This window comes from Spermophilus citellus, assembly GCF_964194105.1.
Source record: "Spermophilus citellus genome assembly, chromosome: 2".
Classification (NCBI taxonomy): Eukaryota; Metazoa; Chordata; class Mammalia; order Rodentia; family Sciuridae; genus Spermophilus; species Spermophilus citellus.
Genome location: NC_138183.1, coordinates 255,057,312 through 255,081,698, shown reverse-complemented (window position 1 = coordinate 255,081,698; position 24,387 = coordinate 255,057,312). Strand labels below are relative to the sequence as shown.

At 59.9% G+C, this 24,387-nt stretch overlaps 1 protein-coding gene across 3 annotated transcripts in view; it reads right to left on the bottom strand.

The window, feature by feature from the left end:
• Nucleotides 1-818: 818 nt before the first annotated feature.
• The window catches only part of CARS1 (cysteinyl-tRNA synthetase 1), a 53,722-nt gene continuing 30,153 nt past the window's right edge, over nucleotides 819-24,387 (bottom strand). For 2 of the 3 annotated variants that reach the window (XM_081279048.1, XM_081279049.1), the window contains 16 exons: nucleotides 21,118-21,258; nucleotides 20,218-20,306; nucleotides 18,822-18,943; nucleotides 15,943-16,055; nucleotides 15,290-15,418; nucleotides 14,814-14,943; nucleotides 14,622-14,725; nucleotides 14,098-14,195; nucleotides 13,693-13,882; nucleotides 13,072-13,140; nucleotides 10,649-10,730; nucleotides 5,041-5,121; nucleotides 4,309-4,376; nucleotides 2,072-2,131; nucleotides 1,556-1,639; nucleotides 819-1,098 (listed from right to left, as the gene is read on the bottom strand). In XM_081279048.1, coding sequence (XP_081135174.1) covers nucleotides 964-1,098; nucleotides 1,556-1,639; nucleotides 2,072-2,131; nucleotides 4,309-4,376; nucleotides 5,041-5,121; nucleotides 10,649-10,730; nucleotides 13,072-13,140; nucleotides 13,693-13,882; nucleotides 14,098-14,195; nucleotides 14,622-14,725; nucleotides 14,814-14,943; nucleotides 15,290-15,418; nucleotides 15,943-16,055; nucleotides 18,822-18,943; nucleotides 20,218-20,306; nucleotides 21,118-21,258 — 1,695 coding nt within the window. In that variant the 3' untranslated portion in view covers nucleotides 819-963. Of the gene's footprint in view, nucleotides 1,099-1,555; nucleotides 1,640-2,071; nucleotides 2,132-4,308; nucleotides 4,377-5,040; nucleotides 5,124-10,648; nucleotides 10,731-13,071; nucleotides 13,141-13,692; nucleotides 13,883-14,097; nucleotides 14,196-14,621; nucleotides 14,726-14,813; nucleotides 14,944-15,289; nucleotides 15,419-15,942; nucleotides 16,056-18,821; nucleotides 18,944-20,217; nucleotides 20,307-21,117; nucleotides 21,259-24,387 lie in introns of those variants that run through there. The other variant, XR_014020394.1, reaches the window with a different exon arrangement.

Here is a 24,387-nt window from a genome sequence, read left to right as displayed (position 1 = left end):
AATCCTCAGCATCACACATACACACTCAAAAGACCGACAAAGTCAGCCTGCACAGGACAGTCCGCCACCTCTGGGCCAAGGTCCTACAGGGACAGGGCTTCACCAGCCTCACACAGTCTCATGCTGCCACATTTCACACCTTGTGGGGGCCTTCAGGGTAGCTTCCTACAGGCAGAACCCAACCACAGGGACAGGGTACGTCCACCACTGGGCACTGCCACACCCCCCAAGTGCGTGGTCTCCTACCAACACCGATGCCTGCCCTTGGTCCAGTCGGAGCTGGCCCACACCAGCCTTCACAGGCACAAGGAGCTTCTGCCCCTGGCACAGCACTCCACCAAGGCCGGCTGGGCACGTCTGAGGGCAGGCGCTGACTCTCAGCTGGAGTGAGCACCCTGTGGGGAGCTGGTGGGGAGGACACGCCCCTGGTGTGGAGACTCCTATCTCGCCTGCCAGCCCTGCAGACCCGGGCTGCTGTCAGCGTGGCAGGCCTGGCAGCTGGCCAGGGGCCCACCCGCAGCACTGGCCTGCTGCTCTAGGAAACCTGCAGTGTGCGTGTTCATCAGAGCAGAGGCAGACTGAGCGGTCTTTGTCTGCGGCCCAGCGGGATCCGCCAGGCTGAGCCGGTCTTTTTCCTACTCAAATACCTCCAAATGCACCCACACAGCAGGGATTAGCCAGGCTGCTGGCATGTGGGGAAATCGCTCCGCTGGCTCCACTGACCAAGCGCTTAAGTCACAACCTGCTGACCATGCGGCCCAGCTGCCAGCTCCAGCAGGAGCTGAGTGGAGGTCGGCGGCAGAGAGGGCGGCAGGGCCTCACTGTTCACAGGGTTTATTGGTAACGTTGCAGGGCGCCGGCCACGGGCACCTACGTGAACCAGTCCTCTGCTCGGGGCAAGGACAGCTGTCCACAGGACAGGAGTGCGGGCGCTGCCCTGGGCGGAAGCCTCAGTGCCCGGCGTCAGGGCAGACTTCCGTCCTGGACCATCTGCAGGTACTCCTCGTGCAGCCTCTCCTGCGCCTCATACAGCTTCCGCAGCCTCTTGGAGAGCCCCTTGCTCAGCTCCCTGCCCTCTGTGTCGTGTGTGGGCAGGCCCTGCAAGGGCAACGCAGAGCTGCCAGGCCCGCCACCCTGCACCCTCCTCCCTCCTCCTCCTCCACGCGCCTCTCCCTGCTGTGGCCATGTCCTCTGGTGAGGGCTTTTGGTCACCACCTGCTCAGGGTCCAGCATGCTGACCCAGTAGCATTGGCTTAAGAGTTTAAGACCATGGCCACCGTGGAGAATGGTGACCAGAGTCAGGGCCCACCATGCTGAAGGGGTGCAGCAAATACACCTAGACCTGGCAGGGAGGACAAAGGTGGGGCAGAGCTGGGCCGGCTGAGGCCCTAGGCCCTGCCGGGTTCTGTTTCAGCCATCCCAAGTCCGGCCCAGGAGGGGACCCCCTGGGCCCCAGCCTCCCCTAGAATCTCCCACATGCCCATGGCTGAGAACTCCTGCCACCCCAGTTCAGGGTGGTCTAATGAGTCCTGAAATGTGGAGAAGGATTTCTTACATTTTCATCAAACTTGGAATATTTGTCACTTTCTGACAGGAACATTTCACCAGGTGGAATCTTCATCCTGGCCAGCTTCGCCGCCTGGAACAGAGTACGGTCATAACCACCGAGCAGCAGGCAGGGGCTTTACACTGTCCCCAGGATGCCCACTCCCACCCCAGCCCCCAAACTGCTCTCAAACTCAGACGGCTGGAAGGAAGGTGGAGCCGGGGCAGGAACTCAAGGGCCCCGTCCGTGGGACAGAGGACAGGCTGTCAGTGGTCCTGAGGGCAGCCGGACTGCAAGAGCTGCCCAGTGCGCTGACGGGCGGGTAGTCTCCCCTGGCATCTCCCTCCTGGGTGGACCCCCAGGTTCCAGGGCACCATGTAGGAAGGCAGGGGGGGGCAGAGTGGAGCTCCCTTTAGAGGGTCCTCCGGGGCCTGGCCAAGTCCCAGGGAAGCCGAGAGCCACAAAGGCCTAGGCCAAAGTGCATTTCTACCCGGGGGAGTCCCCCCAACAAGCAGACATGCTCACTTCCTGCTCTCGCTTCCTCCGGGCGGCCTCCTCCTTCTTCTTCCTCTTCTCCTCTTCAACCTAGGGGAACAGGCAGGGCCAATGAGCCAGGGTCCTGGTCCTCCTGCTGTCTCCCACGACCTGTCCAGCCCAGCCCAGCCCTCGGAGTGGGAGACAGACTGGTGGCCCAGGCTGAGGTGGTACAGCTGTGCTCAGCAGTGGCTGACCCTGGTTCCAGAGCTTCTCAGTGGCCCTCTGGGTGCCCACCATGCTCTGGACATGAGGACAGGGCAGCAGACAAAACCAACATTAAAAGCTTTAGGCACAACAGCAGGACACTGACCAGAAGGACAAACCTGGTCTGGAAGGGGGGTGCTGCATCTAGTGGGGCCCGGGGACGACCTGCACAGGTCATGGTACCCAGGAGAGCAAGGGCACAAGGCAGGATGGGGAGAGGGCAGAGGCCAGCAGCGCCAAGGAACGGGTGCCAGCGTTGGGGCAGTCAACGAGATGGGACAGGAGGAGGTGAGCAAAATCCAGGATTCCACTCCACCCAGCAGAATCCAGGCTGGAGCGTGGGTGGGGAGGGGCTGGTGGTGGAGCCAGCAGGCTGGTTTCAGGTGAGGTCAGGCCAAGCCTGCCTCGGGAGTTCGGGCTGCCGTGGGCACGAGGTGCCTGCCACCGATGGGAGGGAGGAACAAGTTCGGGGAGCCGAGAACCTGATTTCTTTGGGATGTCCAGGGTTTCGGGTGCTCCTGGCTTCCTGGAGCTATGAGGTAGGCAGCCAAGTGCAGGAGCATGGCAGGTGGGCTCTGGGCTGGGGCCTGGGGTCGTGGCAGATGCCCAGTGGACACCAGAGAAGCGGTGGGCTGGGCAAGGTCATGGGGAGGGGAGGGCTAGGGAGGGGAGGGCAGCGGAGGAGAGGCAGGAAGGTGCCGACAGAGCGCAGTGTGCTAGGACGGCAGTGTACTAGAGGAACGGTGGCCTGTCTAGGAGGACTCAGGGCCCTTTCAAGGCAGGAGTGCTTGTGTGCAGAGGGACTACTCTGGAGGAGAGCAGGCAAGGGACGCTGGAGGGCCTGGGAGCCCGGCTCCGTGCCACAGTGGTGAGAGCCCAGGCCCGAACCATGGACCCGGAGAAGCCACGAGCTGCTGCCTCAGAGGGAAGAGGCTTCGGCAAGGCACCCCAGCTTCAGGCCAGACGTGTGGGCAGGAGGCTGGGCCACCCCTGGCTGGGGGTGGCAGAAAGGCCCTAGCCAACTTCTGGTCACCTCCAGGCAGCTGGCAGGCTACACCTCCCCTAAGGAGCCTGTGCTTGCTCAGTTCAGGAGGGGAGCCCCGTGTGGACGGAGACCCAGGCTGGGGAGAGCAAGTGTGACAGAAATGGAGAGGGCCTCTATGGGAGGTCACGCCACAACCTCTAGGGCAGGCTCCCTTCACACCTTCCTTGTCACCACCCTGTGACTGTCTGGAGTCCCTGGGGCAGCTCCAGCTGACTCTCCTCAGCTGATGGGTAGCTCCTCCCCGTGTCCCAGGCTCTGCAAACTCAGTCTGTGTACACCTGAGTCTTGGGCCCTGCCCCTGGGGGCAGCGCTTGCTGCAGTGCCAACGCAGGCCACTCTCAACTCCATCCCCAGACCCAACCCTGGCTCTGTCAATCACCTCTCCTCTCCAAGTCCCTCTCGAGCGGCCTGGCCCAAACCTGCTCTGGAGGCCACCCCCAGAGGCCCACCTGTCTCAGTGCCACTCCCCGTTCCTGTGTGGCTTGGGAATCCACATGTCCCTGAGGGCACCTCACAGGCTGAGTCCAGCAGTTCTGATGTGTTTTTGTTCCTGTTCTTTCTCCCACTGACAGCCAGGTCTCTGAACATGGGATCTCTGGATCATGAGGTCTCGCTGGGGTGGGAGCTTTGGGAGGGGCACTCTGGGAAGAGCCAGGCAGCACTGAGGGTCTGCTGTCACCCGCCTGCGCCCGGCTGAGGAGATGGCCTGCTGTTGGGTCCAGGCTGTCGGGCAGTTGCGGAACTGACTTTTCTTTCGGACATTCACAGGGACAGGGATTTGTTTGGTTTGGGCCCTGGGGATTGCCCAGGGCTCCGTACGTGTTGCAAGCTCTCCACCACTAGGTCACACCTCAGCCCAGCACTGGCATATTTTAAAATAAAAGCATTAATGTAAATTCTTAAAAGTAAACTATGCAACAACCCCAAAGGTGTTTTGTTTTCAACAGAATCAAGCAGTCATTCCAACTTTACCAACCCTTTTCTTCTCTTCCCTCTCTCTTAGTAAGGTCTCTCTGTCCACCAGTTTCACCACCGTTGGCAGTCCTGAAAAGCAGACAGCTGGTGAGACACGGGCCTGTGCACCTGTCCTCCTGCAGGCTGCCTGCCAGCCTCTGAGCCGTCAGCTGAGCTCCCCACACCGCACACTGTGGACAACAGGGGGCCTGCCTGACAGCTCACACTGCCAGCAGGCAGGTGTGACACGGTGACAACTACAGCGCCTGGGCTCGCTCCCTGAGTGTGGGAAAGGAAAGGCAGTAGAGGCCAGAGGACTATAGGCATCGGACTGTCAGGCCCAAACACATCACAAACCACGACTACCCTCCTGAAGACTGCCTGCCTTGCTGGGCTGGGGACACCTAGGGACATTTGGGAAGAACATGGAGATTCCACTTGGGGATTCCTTTTTTTTTTTTTTTGGTACTGAGAGCAGAACTTAGGGGTACTATACCACTAAGCTACACCCCTACTCCCTTTTATTTTTTTGAGACGGGGCCTTGCTAAGTTGCCAAGGCTGGCCTTAAACTTGTGATTCTCCTGCCTCAGCCTCCTGAATTTCTGGGATTACAAGCAAGCACCACCGTGCTTGGCTTCCACTTGGGGATTTGTCAGGAACTCATAAAACTGTGGGGCCCTCAGGAACTCCTGGTGTGTCCCCTCCCGTGTCCTTTCCCAGATCTCTGGCAAGCAGGTTGAGAGGCTCACCCACCTTCGTGATCTTCAAACCGCACCCCAAGCTCGGGCAGGATGTCATCCCGGAGGGCATCACTGAGCTGCAGGACCTCAGGGACTGTTGGCAGAGAAAAGTGGTTCTGTTAGACATGCAGGGAACCCCAGGTCCCCCGGACCACGCACTGTCCCCAGTGCCTAGAAGAAGCACCAGCTTGATTCTGTGGGAAGCAGAAGAAGCCCAGAGATCAATAATGCCACTTCCATCAGGGAACCTGGGGTGCTGCTCCCAGAGCCCAGACGAGCCCAGGCGTAGTAGCCACCTCCCATGGTAAGCCTGAGGACCAGCAAAGGCTTGTGCAGAGTGGCCAGTGCCCAGGGCCTGGCTGCCTGGGATGCTTGCCAGGGGGTGTCTGGGATGCTCGGAGCGGGTGCAGCAAGCAGGGCCAGGCTTCTTCCTGGTGCAGGTTCCTACTGCACAACCACGAGGCTCCCAAGGCACCAAGCGCCCTGGTCCCAGGTAAAGGACTCTGGGAACTCCTGGCCACCAAGTCTTGGCTCAGGATCCCGAGGGAGACACACTCGGTAGGTCGGGCCTCGGGCTGCTGCTGTGCCTGCTCAGGGCCTGTGCCCTGTGCCCTTGAAGTCTTGAAACGTCCCCTGCTCCCCTCATGGGCCTCAGTGCTGGAGAAGGACCAGGCCACCAACTGTAAATGCCCTGAGAGAGCCAGGACATAGCTGGGTGAAGGGGGCCCAGGACAGAGGCTGGGTAGCCCCAGAACTGCTATCCAGCACCCAGGCTCAGCCTGACCACCGGGCTGTGTCAGGATGAAAGGCAGGGGAACCCCAAAAGCAGATGGCTGGAGGAGACAAGACAAGGCCGGTCCGCTTGAAGCGCCTCTTCCACGAAGGACACAGCACAGCAGACCGGGTGGGGGGACACTGGGCCTATACTGTGGACAGTCCTGCAGGTTTAGACATTCCCAATCTCTGAGTCGCTTTCTCTATTGGTGCCAAGGGCAAGATCAGTGACCAGCTGACTCACCCCTTCCTGGCACCTGGTCAGAGGGCAGTGGGAAGGCTGCAGCTCTGGGGTGGGGCTGGGGTCCTTAACATGGAGCACAGTGAGGCCACTGGAGTCACACAACACAGCTCTCCTAGGCCCACTTGGGCCCACTCCAGGTCTGGCCAGTGTTCCGTCCCTGTCGCATTTAGAAACCAAGAGCCCTGAAGAACTTGATTTCAGACAGTTGTGGCCACGACCCACCCAGCCTTTCCTACAGGAAATGCAGCTGGACCCGAGGGGAGGCAGTCCCTCGGCAGCTGGCACACCGAGGCCCAGCCAGGCAGGGGAAGCAAGACGGCCGCGTCAGGCAGGGGGCCGACGCCAGCGCCCCCGCCCGGAATGCACTGCCCAACTCGCAGGGCCTCGTCACACTGGGGAAGGACCTCCACTGAGAAATGCGAACATCTGCAGAGCCTCAGCCATGCCCAGCACTGCAGATGGTGCCTCTTTCACAGTGGACACTGTCAGCTGCCCCCAATGGTTATGACCGTCCCTGCCTCAGTGCTAACCCACATCTGCTGTTCCAGCCCACGTCAAATGTCACCAAGGAAACACAGGGTGTGACAAGCAAATAGGATGCCGACCATCCTCATCCTCACGCCAAGACCCTGCCCGCTGTGAGGGGGTCCCCGGAGCAGGCACAGGGAGGCCTCCCACTCCCAACACACACAACACACACTCCCTGGGAGCCCCCCCGCCACAGCCCACCTGGCCTCTGCAGAGCTGAGGAGCAGGACCTGCCACCTGCCCTCATGCTGAGGCCTGCTTGTGCCCACTTAGCTGGAAATTCCCTCCAGGCCCGTGAAACCTTTTGGTGCCTCGGGCCTGGCCTGCTCTCTCCTCTGCTACTGAACAAGTGCAGGCCCCCAAGACCACAGCAGCACTCTGCACGGCCACAGTCACACGTGGTCCATCCCACCCCGAGTATCACTCAGCCCTGAAAAGGCACAAAGCACTGCCACACGACCAGCTGGCAGACACTGGAGACACGGTACCACAGGAGAGACACTGTACCCACCACCCAGGACGCCACCTACAGACAGAAAGCAGGCTGGGTGGACGCATCAGAAGAGCGCGGGCTCTGTCACCCACGAGTTGGGGGCGGAAGATCAGCCTCTGAACTCTCTATTGCTACCTAGGTTTAGGCCTGAGCCAGGTGTGATGGTGCACACCTGTAATCCCAGCACCTTGGGAGGCCGAGGCAGGAGCATTGCAGGTTTGAGGCCAACCTGGGCAACTTAGCGAGATCCTGCCTCAAAATAAAAAAACTTTAAAAAGGGTGTGACTTGGCTCAGTGGTACAGGGCCCCTGGCCCAGTGGTAGAGGGCCCTGGGCCCAGTGGGCCCAGTGGTAGAGGGCCCTGGGCTCAGTGGTCGAGTGCCCCTGGGTTCCCTCCCCAGGACCCAACACAGAAACAAAAGGAAACAAACGGCTCTGGCTAGGTGTAGGTCTGTGGCCAGCTGCTTAGTCCGGGGCTGGGAATGCGGACCTACAGGGGAATCAGGCAAGAGTGGGGACCTGCCACGTCCGAGGCCGCCTGAGCAGAGGCGTCCCCAGGTCAGAAGGCTAGGCACAGCTGCCCTGGAGGCAGAAGGGCACAGCAAAGGAGCATGGCCTTCCCTGGATATGGTCCCCAGATAGGGCACCTCCTGGGGACACCTGGGCCAGCCACGAGGACTTACGGTCCTGTTGACTGGAGATGCTCCTGAATGACAGGGTCCATCAGGCTGTCTCAGTCAGCAACTCCTTAGAAGTATCCTGCTCGCGTGGATGGGGTGACCGTCAGCACCCCGGGTGGCAACTGTTCCTCTCTCCCTCTTGGTGGGCTGCATACTGCTCCAGGAGCATGTGCCCACAGAGCCCCAGGGCACCCATCAGAGCTGGCTCCTGTCAGTGGAGTCGGGGACAGGGATGGAAAGCAGATGATGCCGCGAGCAACTTACTGCCCAGAACAGACTGGGGAGAAGCAGCACGAGGCAACGGCGATCCAGCCCGGGGAGCAGGAAGACGCAGGAGCCCCGTGCGGAATGCCACTCAGCTTTCCAAACAGATGGAAATCCTCAGGCTGCTGGGACGTGGAAGAGTTGAGGACGTTCTGCTACGTGGGGGCAGACAGGTGCAGAAGGACACACTGCCCTCCACTTACATGAGATCCCTGGAGCACTTGAATTCAGACAGAAAGTAGGATGGGGAGCAGGGCTGGAGGGCAGGAGTCACATTCAACAGAACAGAGTCCAGGCTGGGGAGAGCAGAAGCTTGGGGGGTGGAGGTGGCTGCCCAGCAGAGTGGATGTGCCTAGCGCGCTAAACACAGTCTTAATGGTAACCTCCGTAGAGAACATCAAAGAGGCGATGGGGGGGGGGGTGACCACAGGTGACAGAGGTCTGCCCAGCCCTGCAGGCCCTGTCCCAGGCTCCCCTGACCCCTGCTCCCTCCTGGCCTGGCCTGGGCAGAACTGCTGCCTCAGTCCACTCTGGAGCTTGTGGCCCACTCTCCTTCTCCTGGGCCTGTCACAATGCTGGGAATCAGAGCCATACTTGCTGCTGCTGCTGCTGCTGTGTGGGTAGACCCACGTCCAGCACCTGCCTCCAGCCCTTGGACTGCCCAGAGAGCCCTGGGGTCTCTGGCCCAGGTAAGCTGACTGCAAGCCCACCTGAGCGTCGGGGCAGAAGAGTGCTGCATGTGAGCACAGCATAGTGATCCCACCCCTTGGCATGACCCACTTCTCTGGCTGTCCACTCTTTCCAAGCAACAAACAAACAGCAAAAACCCAGCCAACAAGCTACTCTGAGGCCAGCCTGCTGGGGCTGCTCTAAAGGCCAAGCACACCCTGCTCTGGTCAGTGTTGCAGTGCTGTGGCTACCGCATGGCCAGGCCACCTTTGGAGCCCATTGGCCTGTGTGCCCGAGTTCCTCCTGGGGCTGGGGTGTGCTCAGGAAGTCATGTTACATGTGTGCTCCCTGTGTGCCCTTGGGGGCTGAGTCCTGGGCTCAGCCTCCGATGTCCTGACAGGCCGACGGAAATGCCCTGCTGCCCACAAGGCCCCTGCTCCAAGCCCAGGACCCCAGTGATGGCAATGGAGGCTGCTGACATTGAGAGATCTACACAGCTCTGCAGTGGGCCATCAGGTGCTTCTCAGTTTGGTGAAAGTGATTTAAATCACTGAGAAGCACCAGGTGAGACAGCAAGCACCAAATGCTCACTGTAGCCTGCTCACTGGCTGCTGGGCAGGCCAGGCCCCTCTGTGAGCACAAGAGGCAGCCTTGGAGTGGGGTCACCCAGCCCGCCTCCTCTGGCCGTGTCCTGCACTTCCCCTGACCAGAGGAGCTGCAGGCTGAGAATCGTCTTTCCTTTTGCCCTGCTCTCCAGCACAAGGCAGGCCTGGACCTGGTCCCGAGCCTCCCCCAGCCCCTTCCCCTGGCCACGCCTCACATCTTCCTTCAAGAGGCAGCCTCTCCACTTGCTGGTAGTGGATGGACCTGGACTATCACGGTAGGTCAAGGAGCTAGATGTCCTCTCTGATATGTGGTTTAACACACGACGTGGGGTGGGTGGGGGAACAGAGTTCACTGGATTAGACAAAGGGGAATACAGGGAAGGGAAGGCGAAGCGGAAAGACAGTGGAACGAAGCAGACACCATTTCCCCATGTTCACACGAGTACATGACCATCGCAAACAACCTCAAGAACGAGACATCAAAGTGCACTCTCCTGGTATCCAAAACGAACCAACAACAAAAACAGGCAGCCCCCCCCCCCCCCAGGGCTCTCCTGGGTGCCCTGCACTCCACCATCGGCCACGCGGCCTAGACGCTGACCTGCCTGGAAACTGTCCTGCAGTGAGCCCAGGATGCTCTCTGCACAGTGGAGGCTCGGCACCACAGGCTCCTGGCACCGACCAGGCTGAGCGGGGCAGGGGACGGTCACCGCCTCCTCCAGGCCCTGCTTTCCTCTTCTGTAAGACCATGAGGTCAGACAAGACAGCATGGGGAAAGCAGCTGGTGAGGCCACCCCGCATCCTGACGGGTGTCAGCGGTGCTGCCACAGGTTCAGAACCCTTCGGCATGAGAAGCCAGAGTGACGCCGGACACCACTTACTGCCAGGTTTAACAACCTGCACGGACTGGCCAAGAAAACAAAATGCAGAGATCCAGCACTTCCCAAATCTCAAGTCTCACACACTCAGGACGTCAGGATATCCAAGAATGAAGCACATACAGAAAGCCCTCCTAGGGACCCCCAAGATGAAGGCATTCTGCTGCCAAGCCCCGCGCAAAACAGTGACTCTGGGAGCACCCCCCCAGCAGGAGGCTCCCGCCCTGGGCTCGTTGTTCCAGCACGCCTGCCGGCTCACCAGGAGCGGAACTCCGCCCTTCATGACTCTGCAGGATGACCACAGCAGTCCACGCAGCTCTTGCCCAGAGTCCTGCCAGGCTCTGCACCTTTGAGCTGCCCCCAGGGGGCCTGCAGCGTGTGGGCAGCCCACAGAGGGTGACGCGCGGGGTCTGCAGCGCAGAGATGAGCAGCTGTGTGCTCGCCCAGCGAGGAAGAGCCGCTCCTGCTCTCTGAGCAACGGCCTCACCTTTTTTCTCCCGGGCAATCTTCCGCACGCCTTCTCTGAATTCCGATAACACCTGCAGGTAGGGCATGACTGTGGACTCGAGCTGTGGAAAGAAGGTCTTGGCTCAGAGGGCAGCTCGCCTGTGTTGTGACTGAATGCCTCCTTAGGTATTCAATTTAGCAAATGTAGTGCAGGGTGGGGACAGCCTGGGCAGTGCTGCTGGGCCTAGTGTCCCAGAGCCTGACACCTTGTCCCCAACACATGGTCTACAGGTGTGCAGGTGACAAGCATCTTATGGGCCTGCAGCACAGGTGACATGGGCCAGAGGGCACAGAGCCTCCTGTACACTCTGGCCAGAGGTGCTCAGCAGCTCCTCTACAGTGCTAACTGCATGCTTCCAGCAGGGTAGACCCGGTACTGTGAGGACCTTCTTTATGTTACAAGTGGCCGCTGGGCTGGTTGTGAGTCCCACATGCACTTGCCTAGTGCTAACCGTCTTTGCCAAGGTGTTCATGCACTTAAACATCTGCACAAGCACTGACCACAGAGGAGTGCTAAGGAGGAGGCAGGAGGGAGGATGCTGGATGGGCGAAGCAGTGCACAGAACAAAGCTCCGGCCACTCTTCCTGCACCTTCCTCCTGTCTGTTCAGTAGAACCAAAGATGGCTTCTGAGCAAGGTCTCTGCCTCCAGGTCACGGGGTAGCTCAAGAACCAAGATACAACACAGATGGCCACCAGCTGGCTGGGCCTGGGAGCCAGCAGTCTGAGCTGAACATCCTGGCCCGTCTGACCCCTGGGCAGAGGCTGTCTCCCGTGCAGTGGAGACTCCGGGCTTCGTGGTGGCTTTGGGTCTTTCTCTCTATTCATGCACAAGCCTTGGGCCAGCAGCGTGCCCAGGGGGCTCTTGGATGGTGACAGGGTCTGTCTCAAGGAGCCTGGGACTACCGACCCCCCATGGTTTGACTGACTATACTGGGATGCATGGCCCACACCCAGGAGGTAGAGGAACAGGTGCCACCTCCTCAGCTTGACAGTACTTGGGACATGACTTGAAAGAGTGAGCTGTGGGCGCGAGACGCTGGGCCTGGCAGGCTCATCCCATTGGCTCACTCACTCATGGCTGGCTATTTCCAAGGAGCTGACTCAGAGGGGCTAACAGGACACATGGAGGATGCACAGAGCACTATGTGAAGGGCCATAGCCACAGCAGAGTTCAAGACCAAACACTGGTACAGACTCAAAGGCAGACTGACTAGCCTAGGAGCTCTCTTTTGCTTCTTGTTTCAAAGAAAACAAACACCCTAGTATTATTTGCACATGAAAACAAAACAACTCTTGTAGATTTTCTTTCAAAAAAGCACTGGAAGCGGCCCTGCAGCTCCCCTTATCTGTAGGAAGCAGGTTTAAGGTTGTGCCTTTATTTTGCGCTGAGCTCCTTGTCATCAGGTAGCAGCAGGTCCTCTTCAGTGTGTGCACGTGCCCTCTTGTGGAGGACTAAGAGCACTCGACAGGGCAGGGGGGTTGGAGGACGACGGAGATGAGCAGCCCTCACGTAGCGGAGGAGCCCGACATCACTGCAAACGGAGAGGCAGACTGCACCGAGCAGAGCCCGCCAGGGTGGGTTTGTCTGCATGCTCACACCTGGCACGGTGACTCTACAGGATGACCTTCTCCTGCCTCCCAAAGCAGGGGCTGGCAGTGTGTGCACAGCCCCTGGGCGCAGTGTCAAAGCTAGAGCTGACTGGAACCGGCATTGGTTCTGTCCAGCCACGGGACAGAGAGATAGTGGAGCACTCTCCAGCCAGCACTCTATCCATATGCGTGACCTTCAGTGAAGCCATGTTGGGTGCAGCCAACCCTGAATGGCAACGATCAGGGACGCAAGTGTGTCCACCCTGAACACACAGGCCTTTCTCCCGTCACCCCTGCACCATGGTGCAGCCAACACATAGGGAGCACTGGCGTTGCATCAGGCCTCACAGACCACTGAGCGATGGCGTGCACTGCAGGAGGACACGGGGCTTATGCATAAAACCCACCGGTACATGTCAGGGCCTCAGCACCCATGGGTTCTGGCACCTCTGGGGTCCTGGCGTCCAACTTACGTGGAAACTAGGGAAATGGGATGCAGGACATGGCAGGGGCAATCAAGAACCCATTCAGCCAGGTGTGCCAGGTTAGAGCTCACGACAGCAGGGCAGCAAAGGCATCCTAACAGCCAGCTGCCAAGGCTGCCCTTCCACATGCCAAGGGGCAGCTGCAAAGCCACATCTGAAATGCAACTGGCAGGGTTGGTGGGGAAGGAATCTGTGCCTGTCTCAGTATGCCTAAGGGCTGCCAGGCTGGGGAGCCTCCTGGAACTCCAGAGGAACAAGCAGCGGGGAAGGGTGGGTGGCCTGAGGCCCTGGACAGGGACCCGTGGGCCCAGGCACGCACTACTCACATTCAGGCTGGTCTTAGACCCTCCAACTGGGAAACCCAGGGAGCTCTCCTCTTCTATGGCCCCGAAAATCTAAAGGAGAAAGAGATGGCACATGACCCACGTGCAGGATGGACAGGTGAGGCGTCTTGCGCGGTCGGCAGCCCACGAGCGGCTGGCGTACACGGGGCACGGTGGAGGACAGCCTTTCTGGTGGGTCTCCACGGCCAGGGAAGGGTGGGAAGAGCAGCTCCGAGAGCTTGAAAACCCACAGCAGGCCTGTCGTCCAGGTGGGTCCTGGCTCAGGTGGTGGCCCCTCTGGCCCTCCCCGGCCTGACAATGGGGAGAGGGTGAGGCAGGAGAGCCACACCGAGGTCCTGCAGGCTGCGGCAGTGCTGCTCCAGAAGTGGCTCTGCACAAGACGTGCTCAGAGTTGGGGCCTGGGACATGGTTTCACTTTCCAGACCCCAAGGTGGGAACGGGGTAGAGAGGGACGACGCTGCAGCCTCAACTCCTGACGCGTGGAGACGGGAGGAGCGGAGGGCTTGGCTTCCAAGGGTGCATGTGACGGAGGCCTGTTTCCCCACCACGGGGCGTCATGGGGCCCATGCAGCCAGAGAGCTTGGGTTTCCGGCACCTGCCTACCTTCAGCATGTGGGTGAGGTACACAGCGACACTCTCCAGCAGGGCCCGGTTGGGCCTCCGCCGGGCAGCCTTCCGGGCCGCCATATAGAGGTTGCACTGACTGACCAAGGCTCGCATCTCTTCCATGACAGTGCGGGTGTCGACGTTGTCACAGAGGGCTTCGTGGACTGCCCTTTTCTTGTCATAAAAGCTGCATGTGGAAGAACAAGGAACCCAGTCAGACCTGATACCATCTAGAACAATCCTTCAAATGCTCCCCAAGCTCAGCTGGCTCGGCAGCAGGTGCTGCACGTCCCAGGGACCAGCTTCTCAGGCTCTGGGGGGGGCCTGGCCATAGTCGGCCAGGCCCTGGGCTGAAGAGAACCAGCACATGCCCACAAACACCAACGAAAAGGCTCCACTTACTTCTTATTCAGTTCTGTTTCCTCATCTTCCCACTTTTCAAACTGGCCCGTGATGTCAACAGGCGCTCGAAGGACATCTTTCACGTTTAAGAAGAACTCCTGAGGTTAGGAAAGTCGGTTTAGCAGCATCCAGGCAACTTTCCCACTAGACGTTTCGGATGAACCGTCCTGATGGGATTTTACTTCAGGCAGATTCTGAAGAACCACAGTTCCTCAAGGCCCACAGAGAACCAAGCTGACAGCCAAGACTGCAGCGTGCTCTTTTTGAGCCTGTGAGACACATGCTTGGCAGGAAGCCCAAGTCAAAAAGGCCCATCCTTGTGAACAGGAGGGACAGGACCTTCTTACACCTGCCGAGCTGCCAGCCCTCTCAGGGCAGTGTGCCTTCATCCCATGGCCCCAGCCACCTTCCCCCATGCCGTGCCCCGCCTGCCAGAGCAGGAGGGAGACGCCGCTTGCATGGACCACAGGCGCCGGTGGAGCTGGTGTCCGCCAACTCCCACCCTGCCGAGAGCTGGCACTCACGTTCATGAACTTCTCGTACTGCAGCGCCGACTCCATGGTGTTGCTGGAGTAATCCAGCGTGTCCTTCCAGGAGTGCATGAGGAAGGCCAGCCGCAACTGCCGCGCTGCGGAGCGAAGGCACGAGACAGCCTCAGTCCCCGGTGGCCCCCTTGACCACGCCACTACCTGAGGGTGCGTGTGCGGCAGGCTTACCCGAGTGCTTCTTCAAGGCGTCCTTGATGGTGATGAAGTTCTTCAGCGATTTTGACATCTTGCAGCCTGCAATTGTCAGGTGACCTGTGTGGAGGAAGTACCTGACCCAGCAGTCATTTTCAAAGTACGCCTGCGTGGGAAGACGGGAAGGATGGCTTGGCCAGCGTCCCCAGGGCCTGGCCTTCCAGGGGGAGCCAGACACTGAGCGCACTATTGCCGCACTGTGCAGCGTCCACTGGGCAAGTGCTGCCTTTCCTAGGTGGGCAACTGAGGCTCAGAGGGACCACGCCAGGTCGCTTGCCAACAAGCAACACAACTGGTTTGAGTTTGAGCCTCTCTGTCAGAATGGCCAGGCTGTCAGTGTGGGAAATCGGGCTCCATGACTGGGTCAAATTCCTTGCAAGCCCCAATGCAAAAGGCAAGACGTACCGGAAAGGCCCTTCCTGAGGCCTGGCAGGGGTCCCGACTTCACTCACCTCTGACTGCGCCAGCTCGTTGTCGTGGTGGGGGAACCGGAGGTCAAACCCCCCTCCGTGAATGTCCATCGAGGCTCCCAGGAGCGTGCCTGCCATGGCAGAGCACTCGATGTGCCATCCCGGACGACCCTGCAGACGTCAACAGCTCACGCTGCCTGCTGGGGCCTTTACCACCCCAAGTACAACCCCAAGCCTCTGAGCTCACCAGACGGCGTTAACTCCCCCACAAACACTAAAGCCAGACCCAAACAACAACCTGGGAGGACTTCCAGCACCCCAGCACTCCAAGAGGCCAATGACCACTTCCCTTCCCACAGCACTGCAGGCAGGATGGCTGTCCCAGGCCACCTCGCCCTCTAGAGCTAGCGATATTCCAATGGAGTCCACAGGGCACCAGACGAGGGCCTGCGGAGGTAGGGGCATCTAACCCCACCCCCGTCACCCCCTCACAGACTGACAGTACAAGTCCCAGGTGGGCAAGTGGCTTCTGGAGGCCCAGCGAGGCCTTGTGACATCTGGTCCCTAGGGCCAGGCGGCTCTGTGCTGTACCAGCCCCGGGTTCTGGCCCTGGTGCGGAGTTCTTCACACGCAGAGCTGCCCTCGGGGACAGGGCTGTGCTGGTGCCAGCACCCAGCCCGCCGGCAGGCACTCACCTTCCCCCAGGGGCAGGGCCAGGAGGGCTCTCCCGGCTTGGAGGCCTTCCACAGGGCGAAGTCGTTGGGCGAGCGCTTCTCACTCAGGCGGTCAGCTGAGATGCTCAGGTCGCCTGCAAGCGGGAGGGCAGGGCAGGGTTCCTCACTAGGCACACCCTGCAGGGTGTCAGCACTCCCCCACAGCTGCTCTGCGGCCCGCCCTTCTCCCTGGCTTGCTCTAGTGTGTCCCCTAGTACCCGTCTGCTGTGACAGGAACTGGGGCTGACAGGGTGGATTCAGGAAACGCCGCTGTGGACTCCAGAGTACTCGTTCTCGGGCCAAGGCCAAGCCAATCCCTGCGCTGCAGAGATGCCCACCTCACCCTGCCTCCTTGTAGCCCTGGCTCTCCACACCTCTAGGTCAGGCTGCGGTGCTCTGGGCTGAGGCAAGGAGGCGACCTGGTGTGACGCTCACTGGGGCAGAGCATGGGAACCCAGGTCCACACAGGGGGGATCCCTGGGTCGATGGCCCGCATAGCTGTCAGCCTGTGAGTTCTGGGGACACAAGGCATGGCTGAGCTGCTGTGTGCAAGCTTACAGGGCCAGCAGCCCTTGGGGACTTGCAGGAGGGGAGGTGGCATTTTGCTAGACTCGTGGTACAGTCCCTGTGTACTTCGGTGAATGACAGGTGGCAGCAGCAGGCACGGCAGTGTAGTGGCCATGGCCCACAGGCCAGCCGAGCTCCACACTGAGGACCACCTGGCCTGGTGAGGGGCAGAACAAAAGCCCCTGCTCTAGGCATGAGGGCACCAAGACCCAGCCTGGCCCTCCAGAGCCTGGCCGGCCCGACTTGCACCCTTCCCTGGGGACACCTCCCCTGTGTGCCCTGGAACAGGAGGCACAGACTCCGTCTTGCCAGGAGCTGTGGAGGGGCCAGGCTGAGCCTCCATGAAGACACTGGGAGGGATGGCCATGTCAAGGAGGGCCCAGCCCGAGCCTCAGGATCAGGACATGCCCTGAACATGGAGGACGATGGCCACCAGCTTTCAACCCAGAAACCATCACAGTCAGCGTCTGGGTATGTTGACAACCTGACTGAAATGTCTTCATGTCCCTCTCTTGCTGGTCTGCCACCAGCAGTCCCTCAAACCGGGGCTGGATGTGGTTCCATGACACCCTCCTACGTGCAGGTTTTCAATTAGCGGTCGCCGTGCATATCTACTCATGAGTGGCCACGTATCATGACTTACTTTTGTTTTGTGGTGGTGCTGGGGATCGAATCGATGACTCACTTTTAGAAACACCACAGAGAAAAGGATCGTGTCTCTCGCACGCCAAGGCCTTAAAGGCTGTTGCTTGGCAGAGCTGGCTCTGATTCAGACTTTTTGAGAAAGAAATCACACAATCCCTCCCATCCTCATTCCTGCTAGCCACGCCCCTGCCACTGAGCCTCAGCCACAGCCCCTCTACCTTATTTTGAGACCGAGTCTCACTGTGTCCCCAGGCTGCTTCCAACCTGAGACCCCTGCCTCAGCCTCCCAGGAGATGGGGCAACACCAGCTGCACAGTCCTTCTGAGGGCATCTTCCCCTCGCTGGGCACAGGGAGCACACCGCCACGGGAGGGGTACGCAGCCCTTGGGAGCGGGTGGAGGTGTCCTTCCAGGGTGGGTGTGCCCTCTGCCACCCTTCCTATCTGAGGCGGGGGCTCTGCTCTTGCTGTTCCTAGCACCTAGCAAGTCAGAGGTCTGATCTGTCCTGTGGGCGACGAGCCTCTCTGCAATGCTCAAGCAGCAGGCTTTGGCTGGCCAGGTCCCTCACCTTGCCCCCGTGTCTATCTGCACCCCCATGCTGTCTTGCCATCCTCTGATGCTCTTCGTCTGCCCACTGTGTCCCCTTAACCCCCAAGTGCACAGGCCGCACCTGGCTGCATGCATCTGTCTGTGGCTTCCCTTCCACCCAGGCGCCAGGCACAGGCCTCTGTCTAGCACGTCCCCACAGCACCAGGGCCTCGCACACTGCGCCGTGCTCACAGAATGAGGTCCCCATGAGAGCGACTCTGGGGTACATGCAGACCTTCTGCTGCTGCCCAGCTGGGGGAGCCTAAAGGAGCAGTGCTCTGGAGCTGCCCTCTCTCATCTGTGCCCCTTCACCATATCCAACCGTTCCCGCCCGGCTCGTCTGGGCCTGCTGACTCTGCTCCTGAGACGGGCACGGCACGTAGCAGCAGCTGGGGCTCCGAGTCCTCTGGGGAGGTGCTCCATCTCCATGAATGCCTCCTCCCAGGCCTGTGGACGCTGGAGCCTGAATGCCGCGGGCCGAATGCCCATGTCCCCAAACGGCCCAGCCTGCCCTCTTTCACTGACTGTGGGTTGTTTTAGGTGCTAGTATTTCTCCAGACTAGAACCCTACAGGTGAAGGTGCCTGATGGAAGCGACTTTCATGGCCAAACTGCCCTTCAGAAGCAGGGCTCAGTGGGAAGCGCCTCCAGCTCAGGAGCCGCCTGCCCTGCAAACACCCCAGCCTCACTCGTGGAAAGAGCCTGGAGAAATGGGGACCAGGTGTCCCAGCTGGGGCTCTCCTGGGCTCGGGAAGCCTGGTGTCCTTGCTTAAAATGCGGCTGGAGATTGAGAGACTCAGGACGCTTGCTCACATCCCAGAGTCTCACCATCCGTTCCAACCTCATGTACAGTGACAGCAGCCCCCAAAATCAAGGCCCCAGGCCACTTGTCAGGACAGCATAGTGGCTGCTCCCTTGGCTCTGTATAAAATAATGCATTTCATGGTCCAGTGTGGACAGGCCCTCAAGTCCCTCTAGGGGAAGCAGCACCTGCTGCTGGCCACCCGGGGGAGCGCAGCTGCGTGGGGGTCCTTTCAGTCCCACCCTCGGGTGTGCTCCTTACCCTCCCCTTCCTGGAGAGCAGTCTGGTCCCCAACAGCTTCGGGCACCAGCTTGCCATAGGAGTGTTTCTCACTAGAGGCGAACTTCATGGTGTCAAAGTAGACAGACCCATTTGAAGCATAGCTGGAAGACAAAAGAGGAATTCAGGGACCCAGCAGACGCCACAGGACACCAGTCTGAATCCAAGGGCCACAGAGTCACGAGAGCCAGGGTCGCCTGTGTCTCCTGTTTCCGCCTTCCCTGTGGCTGTTGGGAAGACTTGCCAGCTGCGCAGGCTGAGTGGGGGCTCCCGCCCACCACAGAGAGGTGCTCGCCACTGCCCAGCAGTGTGTCCCTCGGGAACCCGCTACTGGGCACCACAGCCTTAACTGATGACACCACCTGCACAGCCTGCCGTCACCTCTCCCCACCTGCACTCCACCACCCGGGGCATGCCACTCTCTCCAAGAGCCTCCAGGTTATTCCAGGCCTAACAACCTGTCTTCCTTGAAGGGGGTTTGCCCCAATCTCATGGTGGCCTACAGCAACCTGAGATAAGGGGAGAGGTGGCCTCTCACGTCAGACCCAGTGCTGCTGCAGACACAGTTGGGGCCTTGCTCCCCTTTCGGCCAGTACACGCAGCTGGGTGGGGAGGGCAGCCATCCAGGGGCAGGCCCAGGGCCCTCCATGGCCTGGGGCACCGAGCACGGCCCACAGGCTCCGGAACCCCGGCTAGCTTCCACTGTGGTTCCTTTGCAGAAAGCCAACTTCAGAAGCATGGAAAGTGTCCCCTCCAGTGGACACGATGGAGTGTTCACCAGAGCATGGTGGGTGGTGTGTGCACTAAAACCTCAGCTGAGCAACTGGATGTTGGTGATATGCCCCTGCCCCTGGGATTGGACCCCAGGACACACACACTGAAGCATCCACGTGGAGACGAAGCCCTGCACACCAACAGCTAGGCCAGTGAGCCGCAGTCTTAACTGCTGAGCTTTCCAGAAACTTCGTCCAGTGGCCCCAGGGCAGGACACCAGGCCTTCCGGGAGGGGCTGGTCAGCGAGACACCTGCTCCTCAGCCCAGGGCTGTGTGGAGCTGCAGGAGGATGGCTGATGGGGCTTCGGGACAGGCTATGTGCCGCCACCACCTGTCCCTTCTGCTTCCTGCCCTGAGCCACCAGGTGCCTGCACAGTTCAACACCTACTGCACAGCAGCCACCGCAGAGCCGAGAACCCACGGCCGTGTGCACAGCAATCCAAGATGGCAGCGGCAGGCCGGGAGCTCCACGCAGGTCCAAACACCATGGGGGGCGAGTGCCCAGGTGACCCAGGAGCACAAGCTCCCCTGCTCCAGGCCTGGACAGGGGCTGGGCAGCTGCTGCCCTGGAGGGCTGTGCACTGAGGGAGGGGTCTGTTCTTACCCATAGCCATTGTCAACAATCTTCTGGACAAAGTTCACAATTTCTGGCACATACTCGCTAACCCGGGTCAAGGCGTCGGGAGGCAGAACCTGTGGGTGACAAGGGCAAGTCTCAGCATGTCCCTTCCAAACACCTCAGCCTCCCAGGAACACACTCCATAAACACATCACCTGTCTGTCAAACAGGAAGCCCCGTACGGTCCAGCTGAGGGACAGGCACATGGGTGGGCCTGCGCTACGAGGGACCCCACTGCGCCGACTAGCTGGCTGGGTCACCAGTGTCCCTGCCTCACTACCTCGGCTCTGCGCCAGTGTGAGTCTTCTTCCTTTGTGGTAAAATGGATGGTAGGCCCAGCTCTGGGGACGACTATGGGACCAAGAGAGGCCGTAGACAGCGCGGCCTGCTTCTCCCTGCCTGGGCCTGCGGGCCGGATGCCCCTGTGCCCACGGCCCTTCTTCCTCACCAGAGGCCCAGAAGCAGGGACGACCACAACAGGACCTGCCTGGCCTTACAGGACCCTTCCAACCTTCATAAGAGTTCCTGACTTATTTTCTGGGCCAGGGGACAATAAAGGTGAAAATTCTGGTTAAAAACCAAAAACAAGGGCTAGGGCCGTGGCTCAGCAGCAGAGCACTTGCCTAGCACTTTCGAGGCCCTAGATTCAATCCTCAGCACCCCCTAGAAATAAATAAATTAAATAAAGATATTTGTCCGACTACGATATATTAAAAAAAAAAAATCCATGAAAACAAAAACGAACAAGCCACTCGTGCCCCCAAGGAAGATTTCACAGCTGGGCCTGCAAAGTTGAGGACACTGCGGGTCACACGGGCCTTCTGGCTTTACCAAAACAGGGAACTGGAAGCCAGGGCCAAGGCCGAGTGAGGAGCAGACACTCACGTTCAGCGCTTCCATGTCTCTGTGGAACTCCCCTTCCCAGAACTTGGGCAGTTGAGAGAAGATGGAGTTGTCGTCTACCTCGCTGCCACACGTGGAGTCCAGCCAGTCAGAAAGCAAGTCCTTTGCCTCTTCCAGCAACGTCTACAGGGACAGAACACCCATGCTTGTGCCAGGTCTCACCAGGCCCATCCAGCATGGTGGTGGGAGCCACGCAGTGCCCATAGCACCCAGCTGGGACCCACGAGTCATCACCTCCTGGGGAGACAGCAGAGCTCACGCAACCAGCTGCCGAGGGACGGCGCACCATGGCTGTGCCCCATGGCCCAACCACACCCACAGGTCCCCTGCACTCAGGAGGGAGACCCTCTATCCTTGGCGGCCCTGGAGGAGTCCAGCTTTGTAGCAGGCTGAGCTGAGCAGGGGCGGCCAGGGCCTCACGGCAGGCGGCCGTCGGTGGAAGTGGAGGCAAAGACGTAGGGCGGAGAGGAATGCAGAGGGGTGACCTGGCTGGAGCAAGAACGGGGGGATGGTGCCCAGCACACCAGGAGGAAGGGGCGCAGGGCAGCACAAGGGCCACGCCCCCAGGCACTGCCTGCCAACAGCTCCTGGCTAGCAACCTTGCAAGAGGCCAACCGGCAGGTGCCCGTGTGCCTCCCCAGCCCAGCAGGCACCAGGGGTGCACAGGTGGCAAAGGCAGGTGTGCACCCAGAGGCAGAGACCCAGGCCTGCCTTCAGTGCAGGACAGGAACCCCAGGGGTGACCTTGAGGAGATGAGCCCCGGCACTCAGGGAGGCACCTGTATTCTGTTCCTAGAACTACCGGACCAAGACCAGGCAAAAATAAAGTCCTAGTCAAGGTCACTACATGCCCAAGGGCAAGCAATCGCGAGGAAAGCCATCAGAGACACAGCAGCCTTCAGACGCCCGTGTCACCAGACCCACAGTGAAAAGAGCAAGTGTCGGATGTTCAGAGAGACACGGTCACAAGGTGATGAGAAACAGCAGGCCGAAAGAGGCCACCGAATGGCCCAGGGACTTTCAAAAGGAGAAATAAACCATATTTTTGGAGATGAAGTCTATTAACGGTTGAGTGTCAACAGTTCGGGTGAGGTAGCTGAAGAGGGAATCGGTGAATAGGAGGAGAGAACTGAAGGAGTCACTGAAAGGAACAGAAACCAGAAGGAGAGAGGGAAGACCAGGAGGAGGGGTGGCTGAGAGCTGGGCCTCACACCTGCGGTGTCCCAGAGAGGGAGGGCAGCGAGCAGAAGAGACGCAGCAGTCGCCGACGGGAAGCTGAGGCTGACAGGACGAGGGCCTGGCGGCCTCTCACAGGACCTCAGGGAAACAGGGCAGAAAGGCGGTTTCTTCCTAAGGAGCCAGACAGAAGGGAGGGAAGGTGACATGAAGACTGCCAGGCACAGGAGCCAGCGCAACAGGACGCGCCTCGGTGGTGGTCTGAAGAAGCCAGGCTGTGCGGTCAGCGCTCAGGAACCTGCATCTGACCGGCCCAGGTGAGCTGGCCACAGGTGCTCAGGAAGAGGGGTCCAGAGCACGGGAAGGGACGAGGTGCAAGAGCACAGAGAACCCACCCCCAGGTGGCAGCAGCGTCGTGTGAGCTCGGAGTGAGCGACGCGGCAGGGTTCTGAGATCCAGGGCTGCAGAAGAAGGGGCAGAGTGGCCACTTGAGTCCTCGCTCAGTCACACACCCACAGAACCATCCCAAAGTGCAGCGCTCAACAGGGGCATGGAGACGCCAGGCCAGTGCCGGAGGGAGTCGCACAAAGGCCAAAGGAGGCCAAACTGGGACAGAAGCCTGGGCTGGGGCCTCGGACAAGCCCCGCGCAGACCCAGCCCAAGGCCGGACCTACACCAGGCTCTCCAGCCACCTACTGGTGATGACTCTCCTGCGGCACAGGCCACTCAGGTGAGGGAGAAGGACGGAGGGGGCCTCAGCAGCACACCCCTGGGAAAGGCAGCCTGGGGTCAGCAAGGCAGGGGCTTGCCGGGCCCCCACCTAAGGCCAGCCATCCAGTCGTGGGTCTTCGAGGGATGAAGTGGTTCACAACCCAACAACAGATTTAATGTCCCCCCAATAATCATGTTAAGCTTGGGAACTCTAATTGAACAGCCTCAAAATACACAAATGAGGACGAGATGGAGACTCCCGGCTTCCAGTCCCACAGGCAGGAGCCTGGGAGGTGCCCCTCCATCCTAACAGTAGGCAAGAAGCTGCGGCCTGGGAGTGGACAGGAGGCCCGGCTCACCAGGGCAGGGCTGAGAGCCAGCGCCGTGACTGGCGAGTCCTGGAGGCCAGGTGGATAGCCGATAGTCAACAGCCCCAAGGGGACCCAGTCACGGGGACCCCTACGCTGTTCTAAGTTTCACCTCCAGGAACTTGGCCAAGTTCTCACGGAGGACATGGACAAAGCCCTCCTCTGGGCGGAGGGCAGGAAGGGAGCCCTGAGATCCGCCAGTGCTCTATTCTTAGCTGCCTGCTCTGGTCGGAATGTGTTCCCCAAACGCAGCAGTGCTGGGAGGGGGGCCTACTGGGAGGGCTTAGGTCACAGGGCCCCACTCTCAAGAGTGGGTCAGCATGGACTAGAAAAGGACTGGAGGCAGAGTCTGACCTGTGTGTCTCCAACATCCCCTACCCTCCCACTTTTCCCCAGGGAAAGACGCAGTAAGAGAACCTGCCAGCTCCAGAGCCCCTGACCGTAGGAAATGGCTTACTCTTCATTCTAAGTTACCCAGCGTCTGGTGTTCTGTTACAGCAACACAGCACAGCCCAAGACACTGCCCTTCAGAGGACTATTTAACCAGAGTGGAACCTGCCCAGAGGAGGGAAGTCCCCAGCTCAGGCTAGCTCCAACCCCCCTGCTTCAACAGCAGGGGAAAATGGAGGTGCACATGAGGTCTGCAGTGCAAGGCACAGCCTCCCTGAACAGAGCCCTGACCCCTCCGCTGGCCACTCCTCCGAAGGCTGTTCACAGCAGCTCCTCTCCACGGCTGGACACACAAGAGCAAGGCCTACTGAAAGGCCAAAGCGTGTTTTGTAGAGACCAAGCCAGCATCCGAAGCGGATGTGGCAGGGATGCTGGATGATCAGACAGAAGCTGTGACAGCCAGTCAATATGTGAGGGCCTCCCTGTGGACAGGTAGGCAGTGAGCAAGAGCAGACCTGGGAGACAGAGTCTAGCAGTCCACTTTGAGGACACAGAATTCAGCCTTCAATGTGAAACTCCTGGGGATGTACGCACAGCCTCGAGGGGAA